Source organism: Manis javanica, chromosome 9 (genome assembly GCF_040802235.1).
Source record: "Manis javanica isolate MJ-LG chromosome 9, MJ_LKY, whole genome shotgun sequence".
In the NCBI taxonomy this organism is placed as follows: Eukaryota; Metazoa; Chordata; class Mammalia; order Pholidota; family Manidae; genus Manis; species Manis javanica.
The window spans coordinates 109,187,363-109,214,630 of NC_133164.1; the positions used below are offsets into that span (position 1 = coordinate 109,187,363).

The 27,268-nt window shown below is 34.6% G+C and overlaps 1 protein-coding gene and 1 pseudogene across 4 annotated transcripts in view; one reads left to right on the plus strand and one right to left on the minus strand.

The window, feature by feature from the left end:
- WDR7 (WD repeat domain 7) overlaps nucleotides 1-27,268 on the plus strand; it is a 354,103-nt gene that overhangs the window by 107,443 nt on the left and 219,392 nt on the right. For 3 of the 4 annotated variants that reach the window (XM_073213119.1, XM_073213120.1, XM_073213123.1), the window contains exons 15-17: nucleotides 320-1,089; nucleotides 2,363-2,451; nucleotides 25,619-25,717. In XM_073213119.1, coding sequence (XP_073069220.1) covers nucleotides 320-1,089; nucleotides 2,363-2,451; nucleotides 25,619-25,717 — 958 coding nt within the window. The remainder of the gene's footprint in view (nucleotides 1-319; nucleotides 1,090-2,362; nucleotides 2,452-25,618; nucleotides 25,718-27,268) is intronic. The other variant, XM_073213121.1, reaches the window with a different exon arrangement.
- On the minus strand, nucleotides 11,488-19,490 carry LOC140843446 (small integral membrane protein 20-like; annotated as a pseudogene).

Genomic DNA, 27,268 nt, shown 5'->3' on the forward strand with positions numbered 1-27,268 from the left:
CGCATATAATTATGGAAACAATTTGTAATGTGTTCTATGAATAAAAGGATCCCCTGCTTCAATAATGTATTTTTCTTATCTTGTGTTTAGAAGTTAATCTACAGTTTTATAATTGTTGCAACTAAAGCTCTTACTTGCATAAATTCCTATCTTTTATGTGCTGCTGACTGGCAAAGTTGGTGTGTTACTTTTAACGACAGGGACCTAAAATGACAGCTTAATTAGCATTGAAATTCCTTTGACTATTTATTGTTAATTAACAAATGTATGAAATTAAAGACTTTAAATTATAACCATCTTTTAAAAATATTTATTGCAGGGAAATTTGCCTAAATATTCTCATAACGCCCTGATGGTTCAAGCAATAAAGACAAACCTAACGGACCCAGACATACATGTACTTTTCTTTGATGTGGAAGCGTTGATTATTCAACTCCTGACTGAAGAAGCCTCTAGGCCGAATACTGCGCTTATTTCCCCAGAGAATTTGCAAAAAGCATCTGGCAGTTCAGACAAAGGGGGCTCGTTTCTAACTGGAAAACGAGCAGCAGTTCTCTTCCAACAAGTGAAAGAAACTATCAAAGAGAACATAAAGGAACATCTCCTTGACGATGAAGAGGAGGGTGAGGAGATAATGAGGCAGAGAAGGGAAGAAAGTGATCCTGAATATCGGGCCAGCAAGTCTAAGCCGTTGACCTTATTAGAATATAATTTAACTATGGATACTGCCAAATTGTTCATGTCCTGCCTTCATGCCTGGGGTTTGAATGAAGTTCTGGATGAAGTTTGTCTTGATCGCCTTGGAATGCTGAAACCCCATTGCACAGTATCATTTGGTCTCTTATCAAGAGGAGGTCACATGTCACTTATGCTTCCTGGCTACAATCAGGCTGCTTGGAAGCTATCACATGGGAAAGCAGAAGTAGGAAGGAAGCTGCCAGCGGCTGACGGAGCTGGAAAGGGAACTTACGGAGTGTCCCGTGCTGTCACCACACAACACCTCCTGTCTATCATATCTTTGGCAAATACCCTAATGAGTATGACCAATGCAACTTTTATTGGTGATCATATGAAGAAGGGCCCTACCAGGTGTGACCATGATAGTTTGATTTTGTTCTTATATTTCCAAAAAAAATACAAAAAACACCCTGTTTTATTTTTGTCACTTTATTACTTTTTTCTCTATCCACTTTAGCATTTTTGTGTCATCTCAGTATTTCCCTTTAAATTTAAAAAAAATATACATAATTTGAGACATAAAATTGCACAGTTTTATCTGTACAGATATTTAGTAGCTATTTAAAAAAATTTGGAATAAGGAAGTAGGTTATCAGTTCAGCTTTAATGAATGAATTATAAACCAGCTCTTCAACAGATATCATCTTAGAATTATATCTACTTAAAACTTACACTAACATTTAATTAATATATATATATATTTGGTTAAAATGCTTCTCATATGGATTCATGTAATGAATGATAAGTGTTCAGTGATTGGCTTCAGAATTTTGTGAGAAGTATAATCAGAAATTTTTTATGGGAAAACGGGAGTGCAGGAGAGTACTATTTTAAGTATTTCTAGAGTACTTAACCTGAATTGCTATTTCCTGTTTCCCACAAGTCATGTAGATGGCTTTTTAAACTGTAGTTATATTATACTTTATTGAGAGTTGATCATATTAAGAATTTGTTAAAGTCAAAACTTAAGTAGCATTTACCTTGTGTCTGGTTCTATTGTGAGCACTCAGATACTCTCTCGTTAATGTTCTCAACCCTATAAGGTAGATAATTTTATCATTATATCCTTTTATTGCAGGTAAGAATTCTGAGACACAGAGAGGTTAAGTAACTTGTCCAAGGTCACATAAGTAGCAAGCGGTAGAGCCAGAATTCAAAATGAGGCAATCCAAGATTTCTAATGCCTTATTACTCTTTTCAGATTTTAGGGCTTAATTCCTTTAAACTTCTTTTAAATTCCATGAATTCATTTAGACCAATGGTATGGAGCAGGCTGAAATCTCATCATGCTAATATTAAAGAATGAAGGACAAATTATGATATTTATCTGTTAGTGGTTATTAAAGTGCTTATAAATATTTTTTAAACTAGTATAAAACATAAATTGTTGATGTAAAATTTAACTTGCTATTTGCTAATCATTTAAGTTACTGTATTAAAATATGAAATGGAAAATGTTAATAGATACAAAACAAAACAATAACATCTTTTTGGAAGAGTCAATCAGAAATGTTCTGCATTCTTTCACAATTCATTTGGAGCTAGAAAGTTTAATGTTTGAAATTGTTCTGGAAATGTGGAAATATGAATATATATACATGTATTTTCCTCTTTTTTTTTTAAGGCCACCTAGACCAAGCACCCCAGACCTTTCTAAGGCAAGGGGTTCCCCTCCAACTTCCAGTAATATTGTGCAAGGACAGATTAAACAAGGTAAAATTAAATCTTATTAAGTAATTGACATGACATTTCAGCTCTAGAAACTGAGGAGGCATAGCTAATGTATAATCATAATGTTTTGTTTGTCTCAGATTGTCAAAAGAGAGAAAAGTTGTTATATTCCAGATGTAAATATGGATAATTAAGATGTCAGTTAAAAATAAATCAGATTTATTTAGAAATTGATAAATGAGCATATTTCACATAATTTTATTTTACTGTCTTTGGCCTAATTTTCATGCATTAGGGGCACTTTAAGTTGACAATACTAGTGCCTTCATTGTATATATCTTGAATTTAAAAGTTATATACCTGTTTTTTAACTCCACTTAGAAATGTTGAAACTCGTATTCCCATACTGTATCTATTCTGCCATTTGCCAGTAGTTCATGCATTGTCATCCACAGTGGAAAACCGTTTTTTATCTGAATCATTATATACCTTAATTTTTGTGTATAGTTTTGTTTTGCATTGGTGGATAGAAGAGAAGAAATTTGAGTTACTCTACCTTTTTAACTTTTTTTTAAATTGAATTATAGTTGATATTGCTTTCAGTTGTATAACACAGTTCATCCTATTCACAGTGGTTTAGCACTTACCCACATTCTTATATCCTTACACCAATTAGTGTAGTTACTATCTGTCAACCTAGGAAGATGTTACAGAACCACTGACTTATATTCTCCGTGCTGTATTATCATCCCTGTGATCAGCTTATATTATGATTGAGATTTTTTGTGCCTCTTTATCCCTCTCACCCTTCCCACCTATCCATCCCAACCCCTCCCCCATGGTAACCACCAGTCACTTCTCGGTGTCCATGAGTCTATGGCTATCATGTTCATTGTGTTTTGTTTTGTTTTCAGATTCTACAGATAAGTGAAATCATATGGTATTTGTCTTTCTCTGCCTGGCTTATTTTACTTAGCATAATACCCTCTAGGTTCATCCATGTTGCTGAAAATGGCAGGATTTCTTTTTTATGGCTAAATAATATTCCATTGTATGTATGTACCACATCTTTTTTATCTAGTCATCTATTGATGGGCACTTATATCTTGGCTATTGTAAATAATGTAGTAACAAACATAGGGGATCAGGTATCTTTTCAAGTGGGGGATTTTGTTTTCTTTAGGTAAATTCCTAGAAGTGGGATTACTGGGTCATACGGTATTTCTATTTTTAGTTTTTTGAGGAACCTCCACACTGCTTTCCATGGTGGCTGGACCAGTTTACATTCCCACCAGCAGTGTAGGAGGGTTCCCCTTTCTCCACATCCTCACCAATACTTGTCATTTCTTGTCTTTTGGGTGGTGGCCATTCTAACTAGTGTGAGGTGATACTTCTTTGTGGTTCTGATTTGTATTTCTCTGATGATTAGTGATGTGGAGCATCTTTTCACACACCTGTTGACCATCTATATTTCTTCTCTGGAGAAATGTCTGAACAGGTCCTCTGCCCATTTTTTAATCAGGTTGTTTATTTTTTTGGTGTTAAGGCAGATGAGTTCTTTTTATATTTTGGATGTGAACCCCTTATTAGATAAATCATTTACAAATACACTCACCATACTGTAGGTTGCCTTTTGTTCTGTTGATGGTGTCCTTTGCTGTGCAGAAACTTTATAGTTTGATGTAACTTTTGTTATCTTTTACATTCATTTTTATACTGACAAATGAGTTAACCAGAGAGTTGGGGTGTCAGTTCTACTTGAGAGCTTTCCGTCAAGCTAGGTGTTCTTTTCACTTTGGGTTTTTTTTTTTTTTTTGGTGTTAAAGAGTCTGTGAATAATTCTACAAGATTTGTTAGATAATAGGCCTCCAACTTTACGTCTACAGTTTTCCCCTTTCTAGGAGAAGTACTTAAAGTACTTTTCACTCTCACGTGGTATTGACTTTAATATCCTTTACTGCTTTGCTTGATTTTCAGTTTTAAGCACTGTCTGTTGGCTTCTCATCATGGAAGATGAGCTCCTGTGATCTCTGTGTCACTCCCATCCTTCCTTCCAGCCCCACAGGGCCACTCCTCTCAGTTCCCTTCCCTCTAATTGAGCCTCACCTTTTATAATAGTTCAAGTTATATGTAAATTACATAATGGTTTTGGCTAGATAACTTTTAGTACTTACATGTGAAATACAATAACACATACAGAAAGTGCAGAAAACAGAAATATACAACTGATTTTTAAAAACTAACAATCCTAATAACTACATCCTTGAACAAGGAATAGAGCACTAACAGCATTAGAGAAACCTCTGCATGTTCCCTTCCAGTCATTATACCTTCTCCTTCCAACGGTAACTACTGTTTTGATTATTAAATCACTTTTCCTTCCTTTACTTCTTGGTTGCATCCCTAAACACTATATAGTGTGGCCTGTGTTTTCCATTTTCTGTGAATTGAGTCAATCATAGAATATGTATTCTTTTATGTTCGGCTTCTTTTGTGAGATTTATCAATATTGTTGCCTTTGACTATAGCTTGTTCATTTTCATTGTTCATTTTTATTGCTGTATGGTATCCTGTTGAATGAATAGATAATAATTCATCCATTTTCCTGTTGATAGACATTTAGATTATTTCCAGTGTTTGATTTTCATGCATAATTCCCCTGTGAACATTCTTTTACTTGAATCTTAGTATAAATTGTAGGCATTTCTGTTGTGTATGTAACTAAAAGCAGAATTTCTGCATTTATGTATCTTCAGTTTTAACACATACTGTTCATATGTTTTCCTAAGTAAGTGAGAACCTAATACATATCCATCAAAATGGCTAAAGTGACAAAGATGGAAAATACTGTGTTGGCTAGGAAATGGAGCAATAAGAACTCTCCTACACAGCTGGTGAGACAATATCCTAGCTAACACCTACTATTTCTTTCTTTCTCATTTTTGGCATTTTGGTGTGTGTGTGGTAGTTTCTCAAGTGTTTAATTTGCATTCCCTAATTCCCATTGGAGTTAAAGACTTTTTTGTTTGTTTATTGCCTGTTTCTATATCTTTTATCAAGTGCCTATTCAACTCTTGTGTGTTTTTCTATTAGGTTGTCTCTTTTTAAAAAATTGATTTGTAAGGTTTGATCTAGACTATTCTTGGTATGAGCCCTTTGTTATATGTATTGCAAATATTTATTTGCCTTTCACTCCTATCTTTGAAATTCAGTATTCAATGGAATCTATCAGTCTTTTTACTTATGATTCATGTTTTTTATGTCCTGTTTAAGGAATTATCCTAATACTCCTACTCTGATACCATGAGGGTATCTTCCCTGTTTTCTTTTAGAAGCTTTATTGTTTTAGCCTTTTCATTTAGATCTACTATCTGCCTAGAATCTAATTTTGTATATAATGTGAACCAGGGGTCATGTTTCAATTTGTTTTCTTTTTAGGATACCAAATTGGCCCAGCATGACTTATTTAAGAAACAGTAGTTTCTATACTGTTTTGCAGTGCCATCTTCATCATAAATAAAATCTTATAAATGATGGTCTGTTTCTGACTGTTTGAACCCATAGATTTGTTAGTGTATCTTTATGCTTTAATCACTATGGCTCTATAATAAGACTTGATATTCAATAGATTAAGTCTCCTACTCCAGTCTTAAAAAGTATCTTGGCTACTCTTGTCCCTTTGTATTTCTCAATTGTCAGTTTCTCACTTGTCACAAAAACATGTTATTATTTTAACTGCAATTTTATTGAATTTATAGATTAGTTTGGGAAAAATGATATCTTTATGGGATTCACTCATTCACACATACATACATACGTACATATTCAGTATGTATTCAACTTGATATTTCTCTACATTTATTTAGGTCTTATTTAGATATCATAAGTCTTTTATAGTTTTCTGTATAGAGGTCTTATATATCTTTTGTTAGATTTATTCCTAGATACGAATTTTTAAAAATATTCTTGTAATCTGTATTAAATTTTTAAATTTCTATGTCATTGGTGCAGAAATGCATTTGATTTTTGTATATTGATGACCTTGTATCAAGAAACTTGCTAAATTCACATATTAATTATACTACTTTATCTGTAGATTCCTTTGTTTCTGTGGACAGTTATAGGGGATAGCTTTTTCTATTCTCAATGTCAAAGTGAAAACTTTTAAACTTCCATAATTATGATATTTCTTATATATTCTTAAAGATAATTTTTTAAGAAATTCACTCTTTAATAAGTGTTTATCATCAATGTATGGTGGATTTTTTTCATGTTTTTTCTGTATCCATTGAGATCATTATATAACTTTTCCTTTTATTCTGTTAGTGTGTGGATATAGAACATAAACACAATCTTGCATCCCAGAGTAAGATCAATCTTGTGATGTATTATTGTCTTATAAATTTAGAAAAAAGTTCTCCTTAATGTCCTTATAATATTGAAAGTGTTATATTATTCAGGTTTCAAAGAGTGGGTTGGGGAATCTTTCTCTTTTTCTATTTTCAGGTAGAATTATTTTAAGATTGGCATTATTTCTTCCCAAAATATGCAGTGGAATTAGTTGGATTTGGATCTAGCATTTTCTTTGTGAGAAGTTTTAAAATTCCAGGTTTAATTTCTTTCATTGTTATACAACTGTTTGGATTTTCTGTTTTGTTTAGTGTCAGTATCATTAAGTGGAACACATTTAGGGATTTTTTCCAGTTCTTCCAAATTTTCAAATGTGTCGACATTTGAAAAGATCATATTTTCTTATCTTTTAAATTTATTTAATGTGTTTAGTGCTGTCCCCATTTTTATTCCTGATATTAATCATTTATATCTTCTTTTTTCTTGATCAGTCTCATGAGGTGCTTATCAATCTTATTAGTCCTCTTAATGAATCCTCTGTGCCTTTGTTTATCCTTTTTAGTGCATTTTTTTCCCTACTTCACTAAAATCTGCTCTTCTTTTCAACTTCCTAAGATGAATGGTTATTTACTGATTTTCAGTCCTTCATCCTTTAAGAGCATATGCCAAAAATCATGTCTTCTATGAATAAAGACAGTTTTATCTATTTTTCAGTCAGTATGCATTTTATTTTTCTTACCTTATCGTGCAGGTTAGGATTTAGGGAACAATGTTGAGTTGAAGAAGTTAGAGCAGACTTCCTTGCCTTATTCTCAATCTTTGAGATAAAGCATTCAGTCTTTTCCTGTTCAGTATGATGTTAACTGTAGAGCTTTTTCTAAGATGAGGAGGATGTTGATAGTTCTCTTCTATTCTTAGTTTGTTGAGTTTTTCATTATGATTGGATGTTAGATTTTGTCAGAGGATTTTTCTGTATCTGAAATTAGCATATAATTTTTCTCCTTTATTTTCTTAATAAAACAAAGTACATTGACTTTTGAATTTTAAAACAAGTTTGTGATCCTGGAGTAGACCACACTTAGTCATGGTGAATTATCCTTTTTATAGATTGTTGGATATAATTTGCTAAAATTTTGTAAAGAATTTTTATGTGAATGTTTCATGAGGGTTTTGTTGCATAGTTTTCATTTCTGCTAATGTCTTTGTTTAATTTTGGTAACAGGATAATTCTGGTCCCACATAATGAGTTAGGATATTATCCCTTTTCTTGTATTTACCAGAAGGGTTTGTCTAGAAATGTTATTAGTCCTTATTTGTTTGATCTGATTCACTAGTGTGGGTCTGGAGTTTTCTTTATGGGAAGATTCTTAACTATAAATTTAAATGCTTTAATAATTATAGGGTGATTTATGTATTTTTTAAATTTCATTTCATCTTTAGTGAACTTTGATAGTTGTGTCAAATTTATTGGCAAAAAGTTGTTTAATATTTTACTTTCTTCTTACTATCATTATGGTGGATTTTATAATTATATCTCCTTTCTTATTTCTGTTATTCAAAATTTATAGATTTTTATTTTTTCCTGTCAGTCTGGCAATAATTGTGAATTTGTTAATTCTTTCTTGCATTTCTACTAGTTTTCCTTAATGTATTTTGATGCTCTCTTGTTAGGTGGATAGATGTTTAAAATTGTTATTCCTTATTGATTATTTGACTTTTTTGTCATTGTGAAAGACCTCTTTATCTTTGATAATATTCTTTGTTTTTACATCTACTTTGTTTATACTAATATAACCAGTTCAGCATTTTAGGTTACTGTTAGCATCATAAATATTTTTCCATCCTTTTACTTTTCACCTATTTGATTCCTTAAATGTAAGTGTGTTTCTTATAGGCAATCTGACCTGCTTTAACTGAGGTATTTAAACCATTTACATTTAATGGGGTTCTTGTATGGTTAGGTTTGAGGTTTGAGTCTGTTATTCTGCCAGTTATTTTTCTCTATGTCTCATCTGTTCTTTTTTCTTCTTTACCTTTTTTTCTGCCATCTTTTGGATTAATACAGTACTTTTTATGATTCCGTCTTATCTCCTTTATTGGCTGCTAAGCTAATTCTTTGTTATTTTAGTCATTATTTTAGTCTCTAGTCTACATACATCTTTACTGTATCAGAGTGTACCTTTAAGTGATAATATACCACTTAACATTTAATGTAAAAACCTCACAATGTCATACTTATATTTCTCACTTCCTAGACTTTATGCTATTGTTGTCATGCATATTTGCATATGTTATAAACCTCACAAATCATTTTACTTATTTGCATTTGAGACTCAATTGTATTTTATATAAGTTTAAATGATGGAAATGAAAATATACATATTTATCCATATAGTCACCATTTTTGGTGCTCTTCATTCCTTTTTTTAAGATCCAGATTTCAATCTGGTATAATTTGCCTTCTGTCTAAAGCATTTATTTTACCATTTCTTGTAGTGAAGTTCTGCTATTCTTTCAGCTTTTGTATGTTTGAATATGTCTTTATTTGCTTTTTATTTTGAAAGTTATTTTTGTCTGGTATAGAATTCTAGGTTGACCATTTTTATCTTTCAGTACATTAGAGATATACTCTATTAATCTTCTCAATTGCATTGTTTTTTTAACAAGAAATCTTATGTCATCCTTATATTCTTTCCCCTGTATATAACATTTTTTACTCTATTACTTTCTGTTATTAAGATTTTTTTGAAGTAAAAATAAATCATTTTAGTATACGCATTTTCACTTCTGTTAGTCAGCACTGATTTCTACTATGCATGCATACCCATTAGTTTAACCTGTTTCACATTTATTTATTTTCCAGTGTGCATCAACCTTCAACAAGATAGTTAAGCTAAACTGTTTGTTCTTAGAATACAATGTACCTTGTACTCAAAGAATTTAATCAACTTTAGCATTTTCAAGGAATCCTCTTAGATTGCTCTGTATGGAGGTTCTTCACTGAAATTTCCTATTGGGAAGATGGCAAAGCAGACTCAGATCTCCCCAAGTCTACTGGTTGCTTGTATTCATATTATAGCTCAGTTGGGTAAGTAGTAGAGGCTGAATAATAAGTAGATCTCAGCTGGGTGAGAGAGCTTCATTTTTTTTTAATTCATTTTGTTATCATTAATCTACAACTACATGAATAAAATTATGTTTACTAGACTCCCCCCTTCAGCAAGTCCCCTCCCACCCCAATACAGTCACTGTCCATCAGTGTAGTAAGATGCTGCAGAATCACTACTTGTCTTCTCTGTGTTGCACATCCCTCCCTATGCACCCCCCCCCATACATTATACATGCTAATTGTAAGGCCCCCTTTTTTTTCCCCGCCCTTATCCCTCCCTTCCCACCCATCCTCCCCAGTCCCTTTCCCTATGGTAACTGTTAGTCCATTCTTGGGTTCTGTGATTCTGCTGCTGTTTTGTTCCTTCAGTTTTTCTTTGTTCTTATACTCCACATATGAGTGAAATCATTTGGTACTTGTCTTTCTCCGCCTGGCCTGTTTCACTGAGCATAATACCCTCTGGCTCCATCCATGTTGTTGCAAATGGTAGGATTTGTTTTCTTCTTATGGCTGAATAATATTCCATTGTGTATATGTACCACATCTTCTTTATCCATTCATCTACTGATGGACACTTAGACTGCTTCCATTTCTCAGCTATTGTAAATAGTGCTGCAATAAACATAGGGGTGCATCTGGCTTTTCCAAACTGGGCTGCTGCATTCTTAGGGTAAATTCCTAGAAGTGGAATTCCTGAGTCAAATGGTATTTCTACTTTGAGCTTTTTGAGGCACCTCCATACTGCTTTCCACAATGGTTAAACTAATTTACATTCCCACCAGCAGTGTAGGAGGGTTCCCCTTTCTCCACAACCTCGCCAACACTTGTTGTTGTTTGTCTTTTGGATGGTAGTGATCCTTACTGGTGTGAGGTGATATCTCATTGTGGTTTTAATTTGCATTTCTCTGATGACAAGCGATGTGGAGCATCTTTTCATGTGTCTGTTGGCCATCTGAATTTCTTCTTTGGAGAACTGTCTGTTCAGCTCCTCTGCCCACTTTTTAACTGGATTATTTGCTTTTTGTTTGTTGAGGTGTGTGAGCTCCTTATATATTTTGGATGTCAACCCTTTATCAGATCTGTCATTTATGAATATATTCTCCCATACTGTAGGGTACCTTTTTGTTCTTTTGATGGTGTCCTTTGCTCTACAGAAGCTTTTCAGCTTGATATAGTCCCACTTGTTCATTTTTGCCTTTGTTTCCCTTGCCCGGGGAGATATGTTCATGAAGAAGTCCATCATGTTTATGTCCAAGAGATTTTTGCCTATGCTTTTTTCTAAGAGTTTTATGGTTTCATGACTTACATTCAGTTCTTTGATCCATTTCGAATTTACTTTTGTATATGGGGTTAGATAGTGATCCAGTTTCATTCTCTTACATGTAGCTGTCCAGTTTTGCCAGCACCATCTGTTGAAGAGACTGTCATTTCCCCATTATATGTCCATGGCTCCTTTATCATGTATTAATTGACCATACATCTTTCGGTTAATGTCTGGAGTCTCTGTTCTGTTCCACTGGTCTGTGGCTCTGTTCTTGTGCCAGTACCAAACTGTCTTGATTACTGTGGCTTTGTAGTAGAGTTTGAAGTTGGGGAGCAAGATCCCGCCCCCCCCAACGCCAGAAGCTTTGGCTATTCGGGGTCTTTGGTATTTCCATATGAATTTTAGAACTATTTGTTCTAGTTTGTTGAAGAATGCTGTTGGTAATTTGATAGGGATTGCAACAAATCTGTATATTGCTTTGGCCAGGATGGCCATTTTGACAATATTAATTCTTCCTAGGCATACGCATGGGATGAGTTTCCATTTGTTAGTGTCCTCTTTGATTTCTCTTAAGAGTGTCTTATAGTTTTCAGGGTATAGGTCTTTCACTTCCTTGGTAAGATTTATTCCTAAGTATTTTATTCTTTTTGATGCAATTGTGAATGGAATTGTTTTCCTGATTTCTCTTTCTATTAGTTCATTGTTAGTGTATAGGAAAGCCACAGATTTCTGTCTGTTAATTTTGTATCTTAAAGCTTTGCTGTATTCTGATATCAGTTCTAGTAGTTTTGGAGTGGAGTCTTTAGGGTTTTTTATGTACAATATCATGTCATCTGCAAATAGTGACAGTTTAACATCTTCTTTACCAATTTGGATTCCTTGTATTTCTTTGTTTTGTCTAATTGCCATGGCTAGGACCTCCAGTACTATGTTGAATAACAGTGGGGAGAGTGGGCATCCCTGTCTTGTTCCCGATCTCAGAGGAAAAGCTTTCAGCTTCTCGCTGTTCAGTATGATGTTGGCTGTGGGTTTATCATATATGGCCTTTATTATGTTGAGGTACTTCCCTCCGTACCCATTTTGTTGAGAGTTTTTATCATGAATAGATGTTCAATTTTGTCAAATGCTTTTTCAGCATCTATAGAGATGATCATGTGGTTTTTGTCCTTCTTTTTGTTTAAGTGGTGGATGATGTTGATGTATTTTCAATTGTTGTACCATCCTTGCATCCCTGGGATGAATCCCACTTGGTCGTGGTGTATGATCTTTTTTATATATTTTTGAATTTGATTTGCTAATATTTTGTTGAGTATTTTGGCATCTACACTCATCAGGGATACTGGTGTAATTTCCTTTTTTGGTGGGGTCTTTGCCTGTTTTTGGTATTAGGGTGATGTTGGCTTCATAGAATGAGTTTGGGTGTATTCCCTCCTCTTCTATTTTTTGGAAAACTCTAAGGAGAATGGGTATTATATCTTCTCTGTATGTCTGATAAAATTATGAGGTAAATCCATCTGGCCTGGGAGTTTTGTTCCTGGGTAGTTTTTTGATTACTGCTTCAATTTCTTTGCTCGTAATTGGTTTGTTAAGATTTTGTGTTTCTTCCTTGGTCAGTCTTGGAAGGTTGTATTTTTCTAGGAAGTTGTCCATTTCTTCTATGTTTTCCAGCTTTTTAGCATATAGGTTTTCATAGTAGTGTCTAATAATTCTTTGTATTTCTGTGGGATCTGTCGTGATGTTTTCTCTCTTGTTTCTGATTCTGTTGATGTGTGTTAATTCTCTTTTTCTCTTAGTAAGTCTGGCTAGAGGCTTATCTATGTTGTTTATTTTCTCAAAGAACCAACTCTGGGTTTCATTGATTTTTTCTATTGTTTTATTCTTCTCAATTTTATTTATTTCTTCTCTGATCTTTATTATGTCCCTCCTCCTGACTTTAGGCCGCATTTGTTCTTCTTTTTCCAATTTCGATAATTGTGATGTTAGACTATTTGTTTGGGTTTGTTCTTCTTTATTTAAATATGCCTGGATTGCTATATACTTTCCTCTTAAGACTGCTTTTGCTGTGTCCCACAGAAGTTTGGGCTTTGTGTTGTTGTTGTCATTTGCTTCCATATATTGCTAGATATCCATTTTAATTTGGTCATTGATCCATTGATTATTTAGGAGCATGTTGTTAAGCCTCCATGTGTTTGTGAGCCTTTTTGCTTTCTTTGTACAATTTAGTTCTAGTTTTATACCTTTGTGGTCTGAAAAGTTGATTGGTAGAATTTCAATCTTTTGGAATTTACTGAGGCTCTTTTTTTGAGCTAGTATGTGGTCTATTCTGGAGAATGTTCCATGTGCACTTGAGAAGAACATGTATCCTGTTGCTTTTGGATGTGGAGTTTTATAGATGCTTATTAGGTCCATCTGTTCTAGTGTGTTGTTCAGTGCCTCTGTGTCCTTACTTATTATCTATCTGGTAGATCTGTCCTTTGGAATGAATGGTGTGTTGAGGTCCCCGAAAATGAATGCATTGCATTCTGTTTCCTCCTTTAGTTCTCTTAGTATTTATTTCACGTATGCTGGTGCTCCTGTGATGGATGCATATATATTTATAATGGTTATATCCTCTTGTTGCATTGAGCCCTTTATCATTATGTAATGTCCTTCTTTATCTCTTGTGACTTTCTTTGTTTTGAAGTCTATTTTGTCTGATACTAGTACTGCAACACCTTTTTTTTTCTCCCTATTGTTTGCATGATATATTTTTCCATCCCTTGACTTTTAGTCTGTGCATGTCTTTGGGTTTGAGGTGAGTCTCTTGTAAGCAGCATATAGATGGGTCTTGTTTTTTTGTCCATTCAGTCACTCTATGTCTTTTAATTGGTACGTTCAGTCCATTTACATTTAGGGTGATTATCGATAGGTATGTACTTATTGCCATTGCAGACTTTAGATTCCTGGTTACCAAAGGTTCAAGGTTAACTTCCTTACTATCTAAGAGAACTTAACTCACTTAATATACTGTTACAAACACAATCTAAAGGTTCTTTTTTTCTCCTCCTTTTTCTTCCTCTTCCATTCTTTATATATTAGGTATCATATTCTGTACTCTTTGTCTATCCCTTAATTGACTTTGGGGATAGTTAATTTAATTTTGCATTTGCTTAGTAATTAGCTGTTCTACTTTCTTTACTGCGGTTTTATTACCTCTGGTGACAGCTATTCAACCTTAGGAACACTTCCATCTATAGGAGTCCCTCCAAAATACACTGTAGAGATGGTTTGTGGGAGGTAAATTCTCTCAGCTTTTGCTTCTCTGGAAATTGTGTAATCCCTCCTTCAAATTTAACTGATAATCTTGCCAGATAAAGTAATCTTGATTCCAGGCCCTTCTGCTTCATGGCATTAAATATATCATGCCACTCCCTTCTGGCCTGTAAGGTTTCTGCTGAGAAGTCTGATGTTAGCCTGATGGGCTTTCCTTTGTATGTGATCTTATTTCTGTCTTTGGCTGCTTTTAACAGTCTGTCCTTATCCTTGATCTTTTCCATTTTAATTACTATGTGTCTTGGTGTTGTCTTCCTTAGGTCCCTTGTATTGGGAGATTTGTGGATTTCCATGGCCTGAGAGACTATCTCCTTGCTCAGACTGGGAAAGTGTTCAGCAACTACCTCCTCAAGGACACTTTCTATCCCTTTCTCTCTCTCTTCTTCTTCTGGTATCCCTATAATGCGAATATTGTTCTGTTTCGATTGGTCACACAGTTCTCTCAATATTTTCTCACTCTTAGAGATTCTTTTTTCTCTCTGTGCCTCAGCTTCTTTGTATTCCTCTTCTCTAGTTTCTATTTCATTTATCTTCTCCACCTAATCCAACCTGCTTTTAATACCCTCCATTGTGCTATTCAATGATTGGATCTCTGGCCTGAATTCATTCCTGAGTTCTTGGATGTCTTTCCATACCTCCATTAGCATGTTGGTGATTTTTATTTTGAACTCCATTTCAGGAAGAGTCACGAGGTCCATATCATTTAAATCTTTCTTGGGAGTTGTCTTAATAACTTTACTCTGGACCAGGTTCCTTTGACGTTTCATATTTGTATATGGCACCCTCTAGTGTCCAGAAGCTCTGTTCTGGAGTTGCTCAGCCCCCGAAGCAATGTCACGGGTCACAGGGGAGCGGTACTGGTGCCTGGGGGTAGGAAGGAGCTGTTCCCTGCTTCCCTGATACTGTGCCTGTCTCCACTGCCTGAACCAGTGGGCCAAGCACACAGATATAAGCTTTTGTCCCAGAGCAGCCGGATATGGATCCCTGCTTTCCACAGGTGGCTGTAACCCCAGTCTCTCCAGGAATTCTGCCTGTATTAGCTTTCCAACCCCATAATCACGCGAGTATCATGAAAGCAGGTTTGTGCTCCCAGCACAGATCTCTGGAGCTAGGTATTCAGCAGTCCCAAGCCTTCCACTCCCTCCTTGCCCAGTTTCTCTTCATCCCACTGGTGAGCTGGGGTGGGGGAAGGGCTCAGGTCCTGTGGAGCCACAGCTCTGGTACGTTACCCTGTTCGCTGAGGTCTGCTCTTTGCTTCAGGTGTATGCAGTCTGGCACCATCCTCTTTCCTGTTGCTCTCTCAAGATTAGTTGTGCCAACTGTATTTTCTAATTGTATCCAGTTTTAGGAGGAAGCTTCTGTCTCTCCTCTCATACTGCCATCTTTAATCCTTCCCCAGAGCTTCATTTTTAGAAGTTAAATGGAATCATGAAAACCTTCCTAATGGTCTGATTTGTTACACCTCTATAGCAAGGTGAATTATTGCACTTGCTGCATAATCAAAAACATGAAGGTGTCTAGTTTCATAATCAGAGTTGGTGATTGCCTTCTCATTTCCCACCAAAGGGATTAGACCACACTTTTAACCCTGATGGCTGCACATCTGTTTACCAGTTCGATTTATGGCTTGTTCCTTCACTCCTCCATTCACATTAAAGGCTCGAAGTAGATGTGGGAGAAGGCAGTACCAGTCAGGGAGATGAAGCCACTGAAAATGAGTATTGTGTTCCTGTCCCGGGACATGGTGCCAGGCTGAGGGCTGCCCTGAATCGCTCAGTGCCCCACACTCAGAAATCCTGCTCACATGGGCCAAGATTGTCTATTGTTGATTTTGAATGATTTGATTATGAGGTGCCTTGGTGTAGTTTTCTTCATGTTTCTTGTAGTTGAGCTTCTTAATTTTATAGTTTTCATTAATTAAAAATTTTTCAGCCATTATTTCTTTAAATATTCTGTCTGTCTTCCCTCTCTCCTCTCTTTTGGGGACTCAGATTACATGTACATTAGGCCACTTGAAAGTGTTTCTCAGCTCACTGATGCTCTTTTTAATTTTTGGATCCTCTCTCCTCTCTGTGTTTAACTAGGTAGTTTCTGTTGCAGTGTCTTCAAGTTCATTCTCCTTTTCTTGGCAATATACATCTGCTATTGTCCTGTCCTTGTATTTTTCATCTCAGATATTATGGTTTGCATTTCCATAATTTTTATTTGGATCTTTTTTATATCCTCCTTATCTCTAACTTTTTCAATATATGGGTTACAGTTAAAGTAACTGTTTTAACACCCTTATTTGATATTTTTGACACATCTCTCAGTTCCAGGTTGAGTTTAATTGACTTTCCCCTCATTATGGACTATGCTTTCCTACTTTTTTGCATGCCTGGAAATCTTTGATTAGATTACAAGTATTTGAATTTTGCCTGGTTGGGTACTGAATATTTCTGTATCCTTACAATCTTCTAGAGCTGTATCCTGGGAGGAAGTTAAGTTACTTGGAAATAGTTTTATCTTGCTCTGATCTAGCTTTTATGATGTGGTAGGTGGGTTTGGAGTACTGCTCTAAGGCTAATTTGCCTCCAGGACTAAGGCAAGCCTTCCTGAGTACTCTATCCAATACACCATGAATTATGACTTTTCCACTCAAGTTAGTGGAAGGAGGCACTGTTCTCTTTCCTCTACATTAGATACATATAATAGTTCTCTCCTGAATATTCAAGGGGCACCTCTGTGGAACTGTGATCTTTGCCACCCTCTTCTCTATGCCCTGTGAGTTCTAGCTGCCTTGGTTTTCTAAGATTCTCAGCTCTGTCCCCTCAACTAGAAGGAGCTCAGCTGGGTTCTTCCTTGATTACCGCTTCCTGTTCCTTGGCCTATAAACCCTCTCAAGTTAATAAGCTTAGCCAGTCACAGGGGTCACTTTGTCTCTTAATTCTTGACTCTCAGTCTCTCATTGTTTGATGTCCAGTGGCTTGAAATCATTGTTTTATGTGTTTTTCCCTTTTTTAAAAAAGATTGTTTTAGTAGATAGGGTTGTAAATCTGTCTCATGTTACTCTTTGACCAGGAGTGTAAGTTCCCCTCCCTTTATTTTTGAAATGTTTTAACTATACTATTACTTTATAATGTAAAGTTATTTACATTGTAGAGATTTTTAATATTTTTAGAGTATTATTTCAGGGAGAAATGGAAACAGGCTCATATTAGGTAAGAGATTTGTTTAAAGTACAGTTGTAGTTATGGTGGTATGATTAAGACACAACCAGTATATTTTACCTCTAGATCTGTGCTTTTTCTAAAATAGCATGTATTTATTTTCCAAATCATTGAAAATACCTTCCAGGTAATATATAATACACATCAGTGGCAGGGCATATTGTATTTCATTTAGTTAGTTTAAAACTTCATATAAGATTGAGTCCCGTTAGTGATATTATTTGTTGTCATCATCATTGTCAATCTTGATTATCATCTTTACAGTTGATATTTCTTCTTGGATTGCATGTTTCTCCCTCTGTCATCATAGCACATACAGGCAATCCAGTATAATTTGTGGTACTGTCATGATGCATTATGGTAATGAATTTGCTCACGTGGTCAGGTCTAAAGATATTAAGGTTGCTATGCTGTAATGTTGCTACTCTCAGAAAGCATAGAGTTTTGAGAGCAATGAAGAAGGCACTGAGCATTGAGTCTCTTTTCTAAAGCATTTACTTAAGGCAAGAGATTTAAGAATTTCCATTTAGAGCAGCACAGTTGTTTCTCTTAAAGTAAATGAAGGTCTGCAATCTGTACTGAGAGAGAGTTACTTAATAAATACATTAGGTTGCTATCATGAAATCCATCTTCTACTTGGATTGAAATGGACACATGTTGTGATTTTCTCTTTAATATATATTTGCTGTGCTCTTTTTTTACTCTGGATAACTCTGTTTGGGATGTTATATTAGTATGATGTATATGCTCTTGAGTAGTTTATGTTTATCTGGTAGGTAACACATGAATATCAGTAATTTAGGTAAGAAGTGGTGAGATACAGACAAAAGCTCCGAGTTCTTAGACTACAACTAAGCAATAGAGTTTTATATAGTTTTATCTTTGTACTCTGACTTCTCTTACCTTGGTTTTCTTTTAAACTCCTCTTCCCTTATGTTTACTTTTTTTGACTCCCACTGCAGTGCACACTGACTCACAATCCAAGTTTGGACTGCAAACATGAATATGCTCCTTTTTTTATAAACTGTCACTTACATGTGACTAATACTTGCTCAGGTGCAAATAATCTATATAAAGACTTGAGCTGGGGATGTGCTCTTTCACAGACATTTGGGTGTGAGAATAAAGATGGTGTAGGTAGTATAGCTTAACATCATTTCTCAATTAACATAATATCAGAGTATTGTGTTGGAAAATAATTTCCTCACAAAAAGTCGGTTTTGTCTAATAGTAGGCTTGTTAATTCACTGTTCACCAGTAATTGACATATACTGACAGTCACGTACTTTTTGATAGTTTTTATTTCTTAGATACACAATTTTGCAATTCATAAAACATTTCCCTTGAGAAGGGGATTGAAGATGTCAAACAACTAAATTTTTGTTCACGGTTCATACAGCCTTAAATTTGCCCATGGCTTTAGGGTTTTCTACATTCTGACATACTGTATTTGTCTTGGTCAATTCAATAATCTCATGGCCTAAGTCTTTGCTCTGTGTTCCTAGCACTTACTTTGATTGTGACCATATCTTTATATTAGTAGTTGCATCTTTACTCAGTGGTAGGCGTGGCACCAAATTTAAGCAGATTAGAGATTTAAGATTATGTTACATTATTTGCAATTTGGTTTTTCAGAAATGGATTCAATTTAGGCTGTCTAAACTTAGAAGTAAAAGGTACTCATTGTTATACTATCTCAGGAATCATTTAGGTAATAGCCAATAGCTTCTCACCATCCTTTTCTAGGGTCAATCACAAAAAACATGGAGTACATTTATCAGGTCAGTGGATGGACCTGAAAACCACCTAAAATGTTGTGTTTGAACTTTTCTTACTTTTTTTAAAAATTGTTTTATAAATTTTGTCTGCTTTGGAAGCTCAAAGGGCAGTAACATTTTTTCTGGTTTTATTCACTGGTTTTACGTAAGTACTTGGAATAGTGGCTGACATGTAGAAGGTGCTCAGTAAATATTTGTTGAATGAATGAATCTATAGATACCTTCTCTTAATGTTTCTAGAGTCAATAGGTCAATAACTAGGTGCTGAGGCTCTAAGGGGCTGACAAGAAATCTCTGCTTTCGAGTAGCTTATGTCCAGTGGAGGAGATCCAGAGGAATACAATTTAGGATAGTGCTTGAATTGGTTACTTATCTGCTTTTTCTACTAGACTCTGAGTGCCTGAGGGCAACGTCTTTGTGAGTTTTTATGTGCTTAGCCCAACACCTGGCACTGGCACGTAGTAGGCACTTATTAAGTATTAATTAAATGAAGTAGAAAATTTTAATAGCCTTCAAGTATCAATTCAAGTTAGTATTTATAACTTTATCTTTCACTACAATGAAACTTCTTTCCATGGATTTTAGTCTTAGCTCATTTATTTGTTTTGGATGTTTCTAACGAAGGAGCCCTTCTACAGAAGGGCTTTTGTTTGTTTGTTTGTTTACTTGTTCGTTTTGTTTTGTTTTTTAAACTCTTCAGCTGAAGTTATAGGCCAAGGTAAAAATAGTCACTACATCTAGGCATACTCCAATTCTGATGTAATCCAGTGTGATCCAATAGGTTGTTAAGTAAACATTACTATAATTTTCAAATATTATTAGCACTTTTGTATTTTGATTTGATGTCTGTCTGTCACAATGTTATTTTGAGCTGTTAATTCATTCTGCTTTGTAGTAGGTCCTTATCCTTTCATTTGCCTGGAACTTTGTGCTCCCCTATTGCCATCAGATATTTGTGCTACTCCTTTACAGTGTTTTAAGCGTATCCTGCTTTCCTTAGAATTCCTGATGAATGATTTACCATAATGTTTTATGTTGATTTAAAAGACTAGAATACCCATCTACCGAAGACACAAAAGTGTAGAAAAGGAAGTTTACAGAAAGGCATACGTGGTGCTAAGATCTCTGTGCTGGATGGCACACCCAGTGTGGAATGCCTTCTTCTCCTCTGTCCTCTTCCCTTGGAGCTTCGTGATCACCATATAACACTTTAGATGAAGTGATTCATCATTAAATAATTTTATTCGTTTTTTGTGTTAACCTTTGAAAGAACTTCTTTAAGCATTGCATTTGGTTTATTGTACTTTATAGACTTTCTTTTATTCCTTTTGATAAAATGTATCGAAGGGCTGTCCGTGTTTATGTGCCTGGAGGGTGATGAGAGAGCGGTATGTAGAGAACACTTGCTACCTAAAGTATGTTAAGTTTCTGTCCTGTATGTATCTTAAATATCACAGTGGCAGTAGGGAAAAATGGAGTTTAGAATCAGATTTCAAATGAAAACTGAAATAGACCTGTTTAAAATCAGAGGACCACAGATATTGAAATATTGAGTACTTACGGATAGGTGTACCTTAGAGATGCTGTGGGTTTGGTTCGAGACCGCTGCACTAAAGCTGACATCACAATAAAGCAAGTAGTCTAATGAGTTTTTTGCTTTCACAGTGCATATAAAAGTTACATTTATACTCTACTATAATCTATTGAAGTGTGTAGCAGATTGTCTAAAAAGCAATGTATGTACCTTAGTTAAAAAAATACTTTATTGCTCAAAAATGCTATCATCTGAGCTTCCAGTGACTCATAATCTTTTTGCTGGTGGATCTTGCCTCGATGTTTATGGCTATCAACTGATTAGAGTGGTAGTTGCTGAAGGATGGGTTCACTGTGACAATTTCTTAAAAGATGACAACAGTGAAGTGTGTTGCACTAATTGACTCCTCCTTTCATGAGTGATTTCTCTGTAGAATGTGATGCCGTTTGATAGCATTTTACCCACAATAGGACATCTTTCAAAATTGGAGTCAGTCCTTTCAAACCCTGCTGTTACTTTATCAATTAACTTTATGCAATATTCTAAATCCTTTGTTCTCATTTTAACAAACTTGACAGCATCTTCACCAGGAATAGAGTACATGCTCATCCATAAGAAGCAACCCCTCCCCCATTAAAATTTTATTATGATTGCATCAATTCAGTCACATCTTCAGTTTCCCCTTCTCTTTCTAATTTTCTTAACTATTTCCACCACATCTGCGGTTACTTTCTCTACTGAAGTCTTGAATCCCTCAAAGTCATCCATGAGGTTTGGGATCAAATTCTTCCAAATCCCCGCTTATGTTGACATTTGGACCTCTTCTCATGAATCATGAATGTTCTTAATGGCATCTAGAATGGTGAATCCTTTTCAGAAGGTTTTCAGTTGACTATGCCCAGGTCTATCAGAGGAATCACTATCCATGGCAGCTGTAGTCTTATGACTATGTCTTATGACTTATTTCCTAAATCATAAGATTTGAAAGTCAAAATAAGTCCTTGATCCATAGGCTGCAGAATGGATGTTGTGTTAGCCAGCATGAAAATGATACTAATCTGTATGTCTCCAACAGTGCTCTTGGTGACCACATGCTTGTCAATGAGCAGCAGTGTTCTGAAAGGAGTATTTTTCTCCGAGCAGTAGCTCTCAACAGTGGACTTAAATATTCAGTAAACCATGTTGTAAACAAATGTGCTGTCATCCAGGCTTTATTGTTCCATTTCTAGAACACAGGCAGAGTAGATTTAGCACAATTCTTTTTTAAAATTTATTTTTATTAAAGTATGATTGATATACACTCTTATTTGCTTCCTCACCTCTCTTAGCCTTCATAGAACTGAAGACTTAGGGCCTTGCTCTGGATTCGGCCTTGGCTTCAGGGAATGTTGTGGCTGGTTTGATCTTCTCTCTAGACCGTTAAAACTTTCCCCATATCAACAGTAAGGCTCTTTCATTGTCTTACCATTCATGTGTTCACTGGAGTAACATGTTCAATTTCCTTCAAGAACTTTTTTCTTTGCAACTTGGCTAACTGGTGCAAGAAGCCTAGCTTTCAACCTGTCTTGACTTTTGACATGCCTTGCTCACAAAGTTGAATCATTTCCGGCTTTTGATTTAAAGTGAGAGAAGTGTGATTTCCTTTCACTTGAACACTTATGACGCCATTGAAGGGTTATCAATTGACCTGATTTCAGCAGAATTGTGTCTCAGGAAATAGGGGGCCTGAGGAGAGGGAGAGGTGGAATGGCTGCTTGGTGGATCAGTCAACACATACATTTATCAATGAAGTTCACCATCTTATATGGGTGCAATATGTGGCGCTGCCAAATACTCACAATTACCACATCAAAGATCACCAACCACAGATCACCGTAACAAATATAATACTAATGAAAAAAGTTTGATATATTGTAAGAATTACTAAAATGTGTCACAGAAACATGAAGTGACCAAATGCTTTTGGAGAAATCAGGCCAATAGATTTGCTCAATGCGAAGTTGCCACAACCCTTCAATTAAAAAAAAAAAAAGAATCAGTATTTGTGAAATGCAGTAAAGCAAAGTGCAGTAAAACAAGGTATGCCTGTATATGCCATTTAAAGGGAAGCCAGAGCATAAGTATGCATACATATGTTGTCACAGAAGTTCATTTTTCTTCACCTTGTATTCATATGAGAGTGAGCAGCTGAAGAGACTCTTACCTGTAAAATTACTTAGACTTTCAGAGGTAAAATAATAGAACTGTGTCAGTTCTGTTACCATTTGAAGCTTTGCTGAGACTTTTCCCTTGTGTTTTACTAATCCTTAATATTAGAAGTCAACTGATAGTTGACATGACAGCTTTTCTGTTTTAAGAAGTCAATGCTTGCTTATGTTTTGTGATATGAATCTTTGATGTTCAGTGCTGCACATAACTTCTTATAACTTTTTCAGATTTATTTGACATTAAATATTGAGCTTTTGATTTTGAAAGTGAAACTTTTTTCTTTATTTCTAGTACTGATTTTTCCATATGTGGATTGTTTTAAAGCTCCAGCAGAGTTTAATTTTAATATTCTCAATTAATTATGAAAGTAGTTCTAGATTCTGCCGTTTCAGTTATGTTAGTCTGAATGAAGTATTGTTTGGTGGCAATGCAGAGATTTTTAAAGCATAGTAAATCTGATTCCTTGATTTCTAATACAGTATTTTTCTTGATTTTTAGTGCCCCAGAATTTATTAAAGGGATGTGTAGATGGCTTTTTCTGTATGCAATGTCATTTAAATAAGACTCCAAAAATATAAACACCCAGAATCTGTTTATTTCTCCCATTAAAAAGATATTCAATAATATATATATTATTCTATTAAGATTTACTCTGCTTATTCTAGCAGTTTTGTCAGTAGCATTTCTAGTTTCCTTTAGACTTGTGATGTAGAGAAAGCATTATAGCTTATTTGACCTGGCTAGGGTAATGGTCACTCAGTCCTAAATTTTTATTTATTTATATTGAATTTCCTCTCTCATTCTAGTGTCCTGTCAGAAGTAAGGGTAAAATGAGATAGAGCTGATACAGTCTTTTCAGAAATAATAATACTCAATACTACTTTCTTTCTTTTTTTTTTTATTTAAGCAAAATTATAGAAAAGTTCCAACTATTGGAAACCACCAGAGGAACTTTCTCAACGATTTTGGTGGCATGAAAGTTAAAACATAAAAATAAACTCCTTGCCACCAGGGCTTACCAACTTTTTGCATGAGGAAGTGAATGTTTTATAGGTCATAATAATGTAATTTGTAATTTAAAATGCTTTAAAAATTGAAAAAATTATTCAGTGGCATGTAGAAACATTTGGGATTTCTTTGCAAGATTACAACCGAATTCTTAGATTTTATGAAGTATGCGACTTAGGACAGCTCTATTCCTATTATGTTATAAGCATAGCATTATAAAACAATTGTAATTGTATAAGGAACAAAGAACAGGCTATAATAAAAAATTATAATTTCCCAGATAAAACTGTGTGCAAGATGTGCTTCTTAGGGTTTATAGAGTTGGATTTTCTACTTTTTATTACTGTTCATGTACTTCCTTTAGTCCTCCTGTTTACCTCACACGTGCCTGATTGACATTATGATGCATTCGTGTGAAAATTATGAAAAGTTGTTTTCATGCAGCTGTCCTGTAGTCACAAAAGAACTTCACTGCGTGAAAAACAAACATATCATTCAGCAGACAATGCTTAATCTGTTCAGGAGCCCATACCAATTGCTGTTCAACGACAGAAGAAAGGAGAGGGATTAATTTGAAGATGCTTGTGCATGACATATGGTAATTTCTCCATAGGAAGGAAGTGTCAAATGGTGACCTCTAAATCTTAACATTGACCTTCAGTTGTAGAATGTGTGTGCCATACGGTCCTTTTGCCTTTTCATATGATAATTTAAGTTGAAACATTTTCCTGGTAACATATTTTTTTGGGGTGGGAATTGTTGCATCTATTGTATAAGGATTATAATAATCACAGTAATTATTTTTAGAATATAAAGCATTTGTATCATAAAAATATTTTTTAAACTCCAAAGAATAAAGCTATGTTAGGATTCTTCTAGCAAGAGTGTAGTATACATATTCTTTACAAGTTGGTATATTTTAAATTGAGTTTTTATAAAATGAGTATGGAAATTTGAAATGATCTTACTGGATATTAGTTTGAGATATTAAAAGAATTTACACATAATGTTAGGAAATAATTTATTAGTAAAAATATAGTTGACCATATGAAGACAACATAAATTTTCATTATGTGATACATTTTAAAAATTTAATTACACTTTTCTGCTGATGTTTGTTGTCAGTTTTCAGTGCAGCTTTTGTTGTTTTAAACCTAGTTTTGTAATAGTTGACATGTCATTCAACTATAGTATTAAATAGATTTTGGTTTTAAGAGGAATGTCAACTACATCATGATTACTATTTAATAAAACATATCATTTCCCTGCTGTAACCCTAAACAATCATGCCCCACTGATTAAAACATCTTTTTTCAGTTCTACATTTATTATATTTTGCCAACTTTGTTTTTCATTCTTCACTAATACTGAGCTTTTTTTCAGAAACTGCTGCACCTCAATCCTGTCCTCTTTATTTCTTCTCTTTTTCTCTGCAAGTTCCTGTACCTGTTGTTTCAGCTCGGTCTGATGCTGATCGCTCTGGCTCTGACCCTGCTTCCACTCCTGCTTTACATACCTGTTTCTTAGTAAATGAAGGTATTCTCTCTCAACTTTCTAACAGCTTACTTTCAGTCTATGCCTTATTCTACTACAACATGGTCTTTTTTATCTAATTTACACATTTATCTACTTTGTTATATATGAGATCCTAAAGTTTCTATTTTACAGCTTTGTTATCTGTTTTTAAACTTTATTTCTATTTTATAATTTAATGATAAGGGCCAGTAATAAAAATGTCATGTTACTCCTGTATGGTATAAACCACATTTCTTGTAATCTAGAATGCTGTTGAAGTACAAAGATGCTAATCTTTGATGTGAAATAGGTATTTAAAAGGTAGATTCATCTGTTTGCCATGTGATCTTTGGTGTTAGAGCTAATGAAATTATTTTACATGTATCATTAATCTGTGACAGACACACTTGGCTCTCTTTACACACCATGTGCCCTGGTTAGAGAGGGATATGAGGGGGTTTCTTAATTTACAGTCTCATCTGAAAAGTCTTCAGAATAATGGTCAGTGACAGTGACTGTAGACTGATAGGGATTCACTTATTTATCTTCTTTACTATTTCTGTTTCTGGCTAAAGCAAAAATCTGTAATTTCAATTTTTTAGTATGTAGTTAGGCTACCATATTATCCCTGGGGAATTGATGCTAGAAGAAAGTGTTTTTGGGGATCTGAAAATGAGAATGAAGTCCACAAACCTTTGTTCCCCAGGAACCATCTAGAATTAATTATACTGCCTGGAAGTTTAATGGAACTTGTGAGCTTTGAGTTATATCACCATATTCTTTGTGGGCTCAATCTTCACTAGTTTGTATAATATAAAAAGGAGAAAAATCTCAGATGTAACCCAGAAAAATTCTCTCTTCACTAAAAAGTCCATTCATATGGGAAGAATGGCACAGTATAAAGTACAGAACCTATGTTTTAAGTATCATTACTTTGGAAAGAAAACATGGGAACTTAAAAGCATAATTCTTTTTTTTTGTTTGTTTGGTTTTCCTGTTATAGACCTTAACATATATGTTCAGACTGGATTTTAGTAAAAATAATTAGGGTCATATTTATTAAGCTGTTGTGACAGTAATTTGATAATTAAAAAATAAGCTATTGACTGTACCATGGTGAGAATCATCATCATATTAAAATTTAGCTGACATATACACTTCCACTTTTATGAGACATTAAAACACTTTAATTATTGGCTAGTAATTTATATTTATATTTATTTTATATATTTGTTTATAATGTATTTATTTTGTGTGTACATGTATATATCCCACTGTTGAAGATAAATTATAATCTAAAATACATGAGCTCATATGATATATTCTCAGTTGATGAGAAATTCCTTACTGAAAGGCTGTGTCTTCAGCTAGGTGGCTTGTCTCTTTGTTTCATTCTGTCTCTCTGTTTTTAACAACCCCCGTAATCATTTTAAGTTTTATGGTAGGGTTTTTATTTTTGTTTTAGAAGACTACAGTTTAGATTATTTCAGAACATTGATTTGCTAAAATTCTATGATCACAGATAACTCACCTTGTAATATGGTAGTAAGCATTTTTTTTTTTGCATTCATT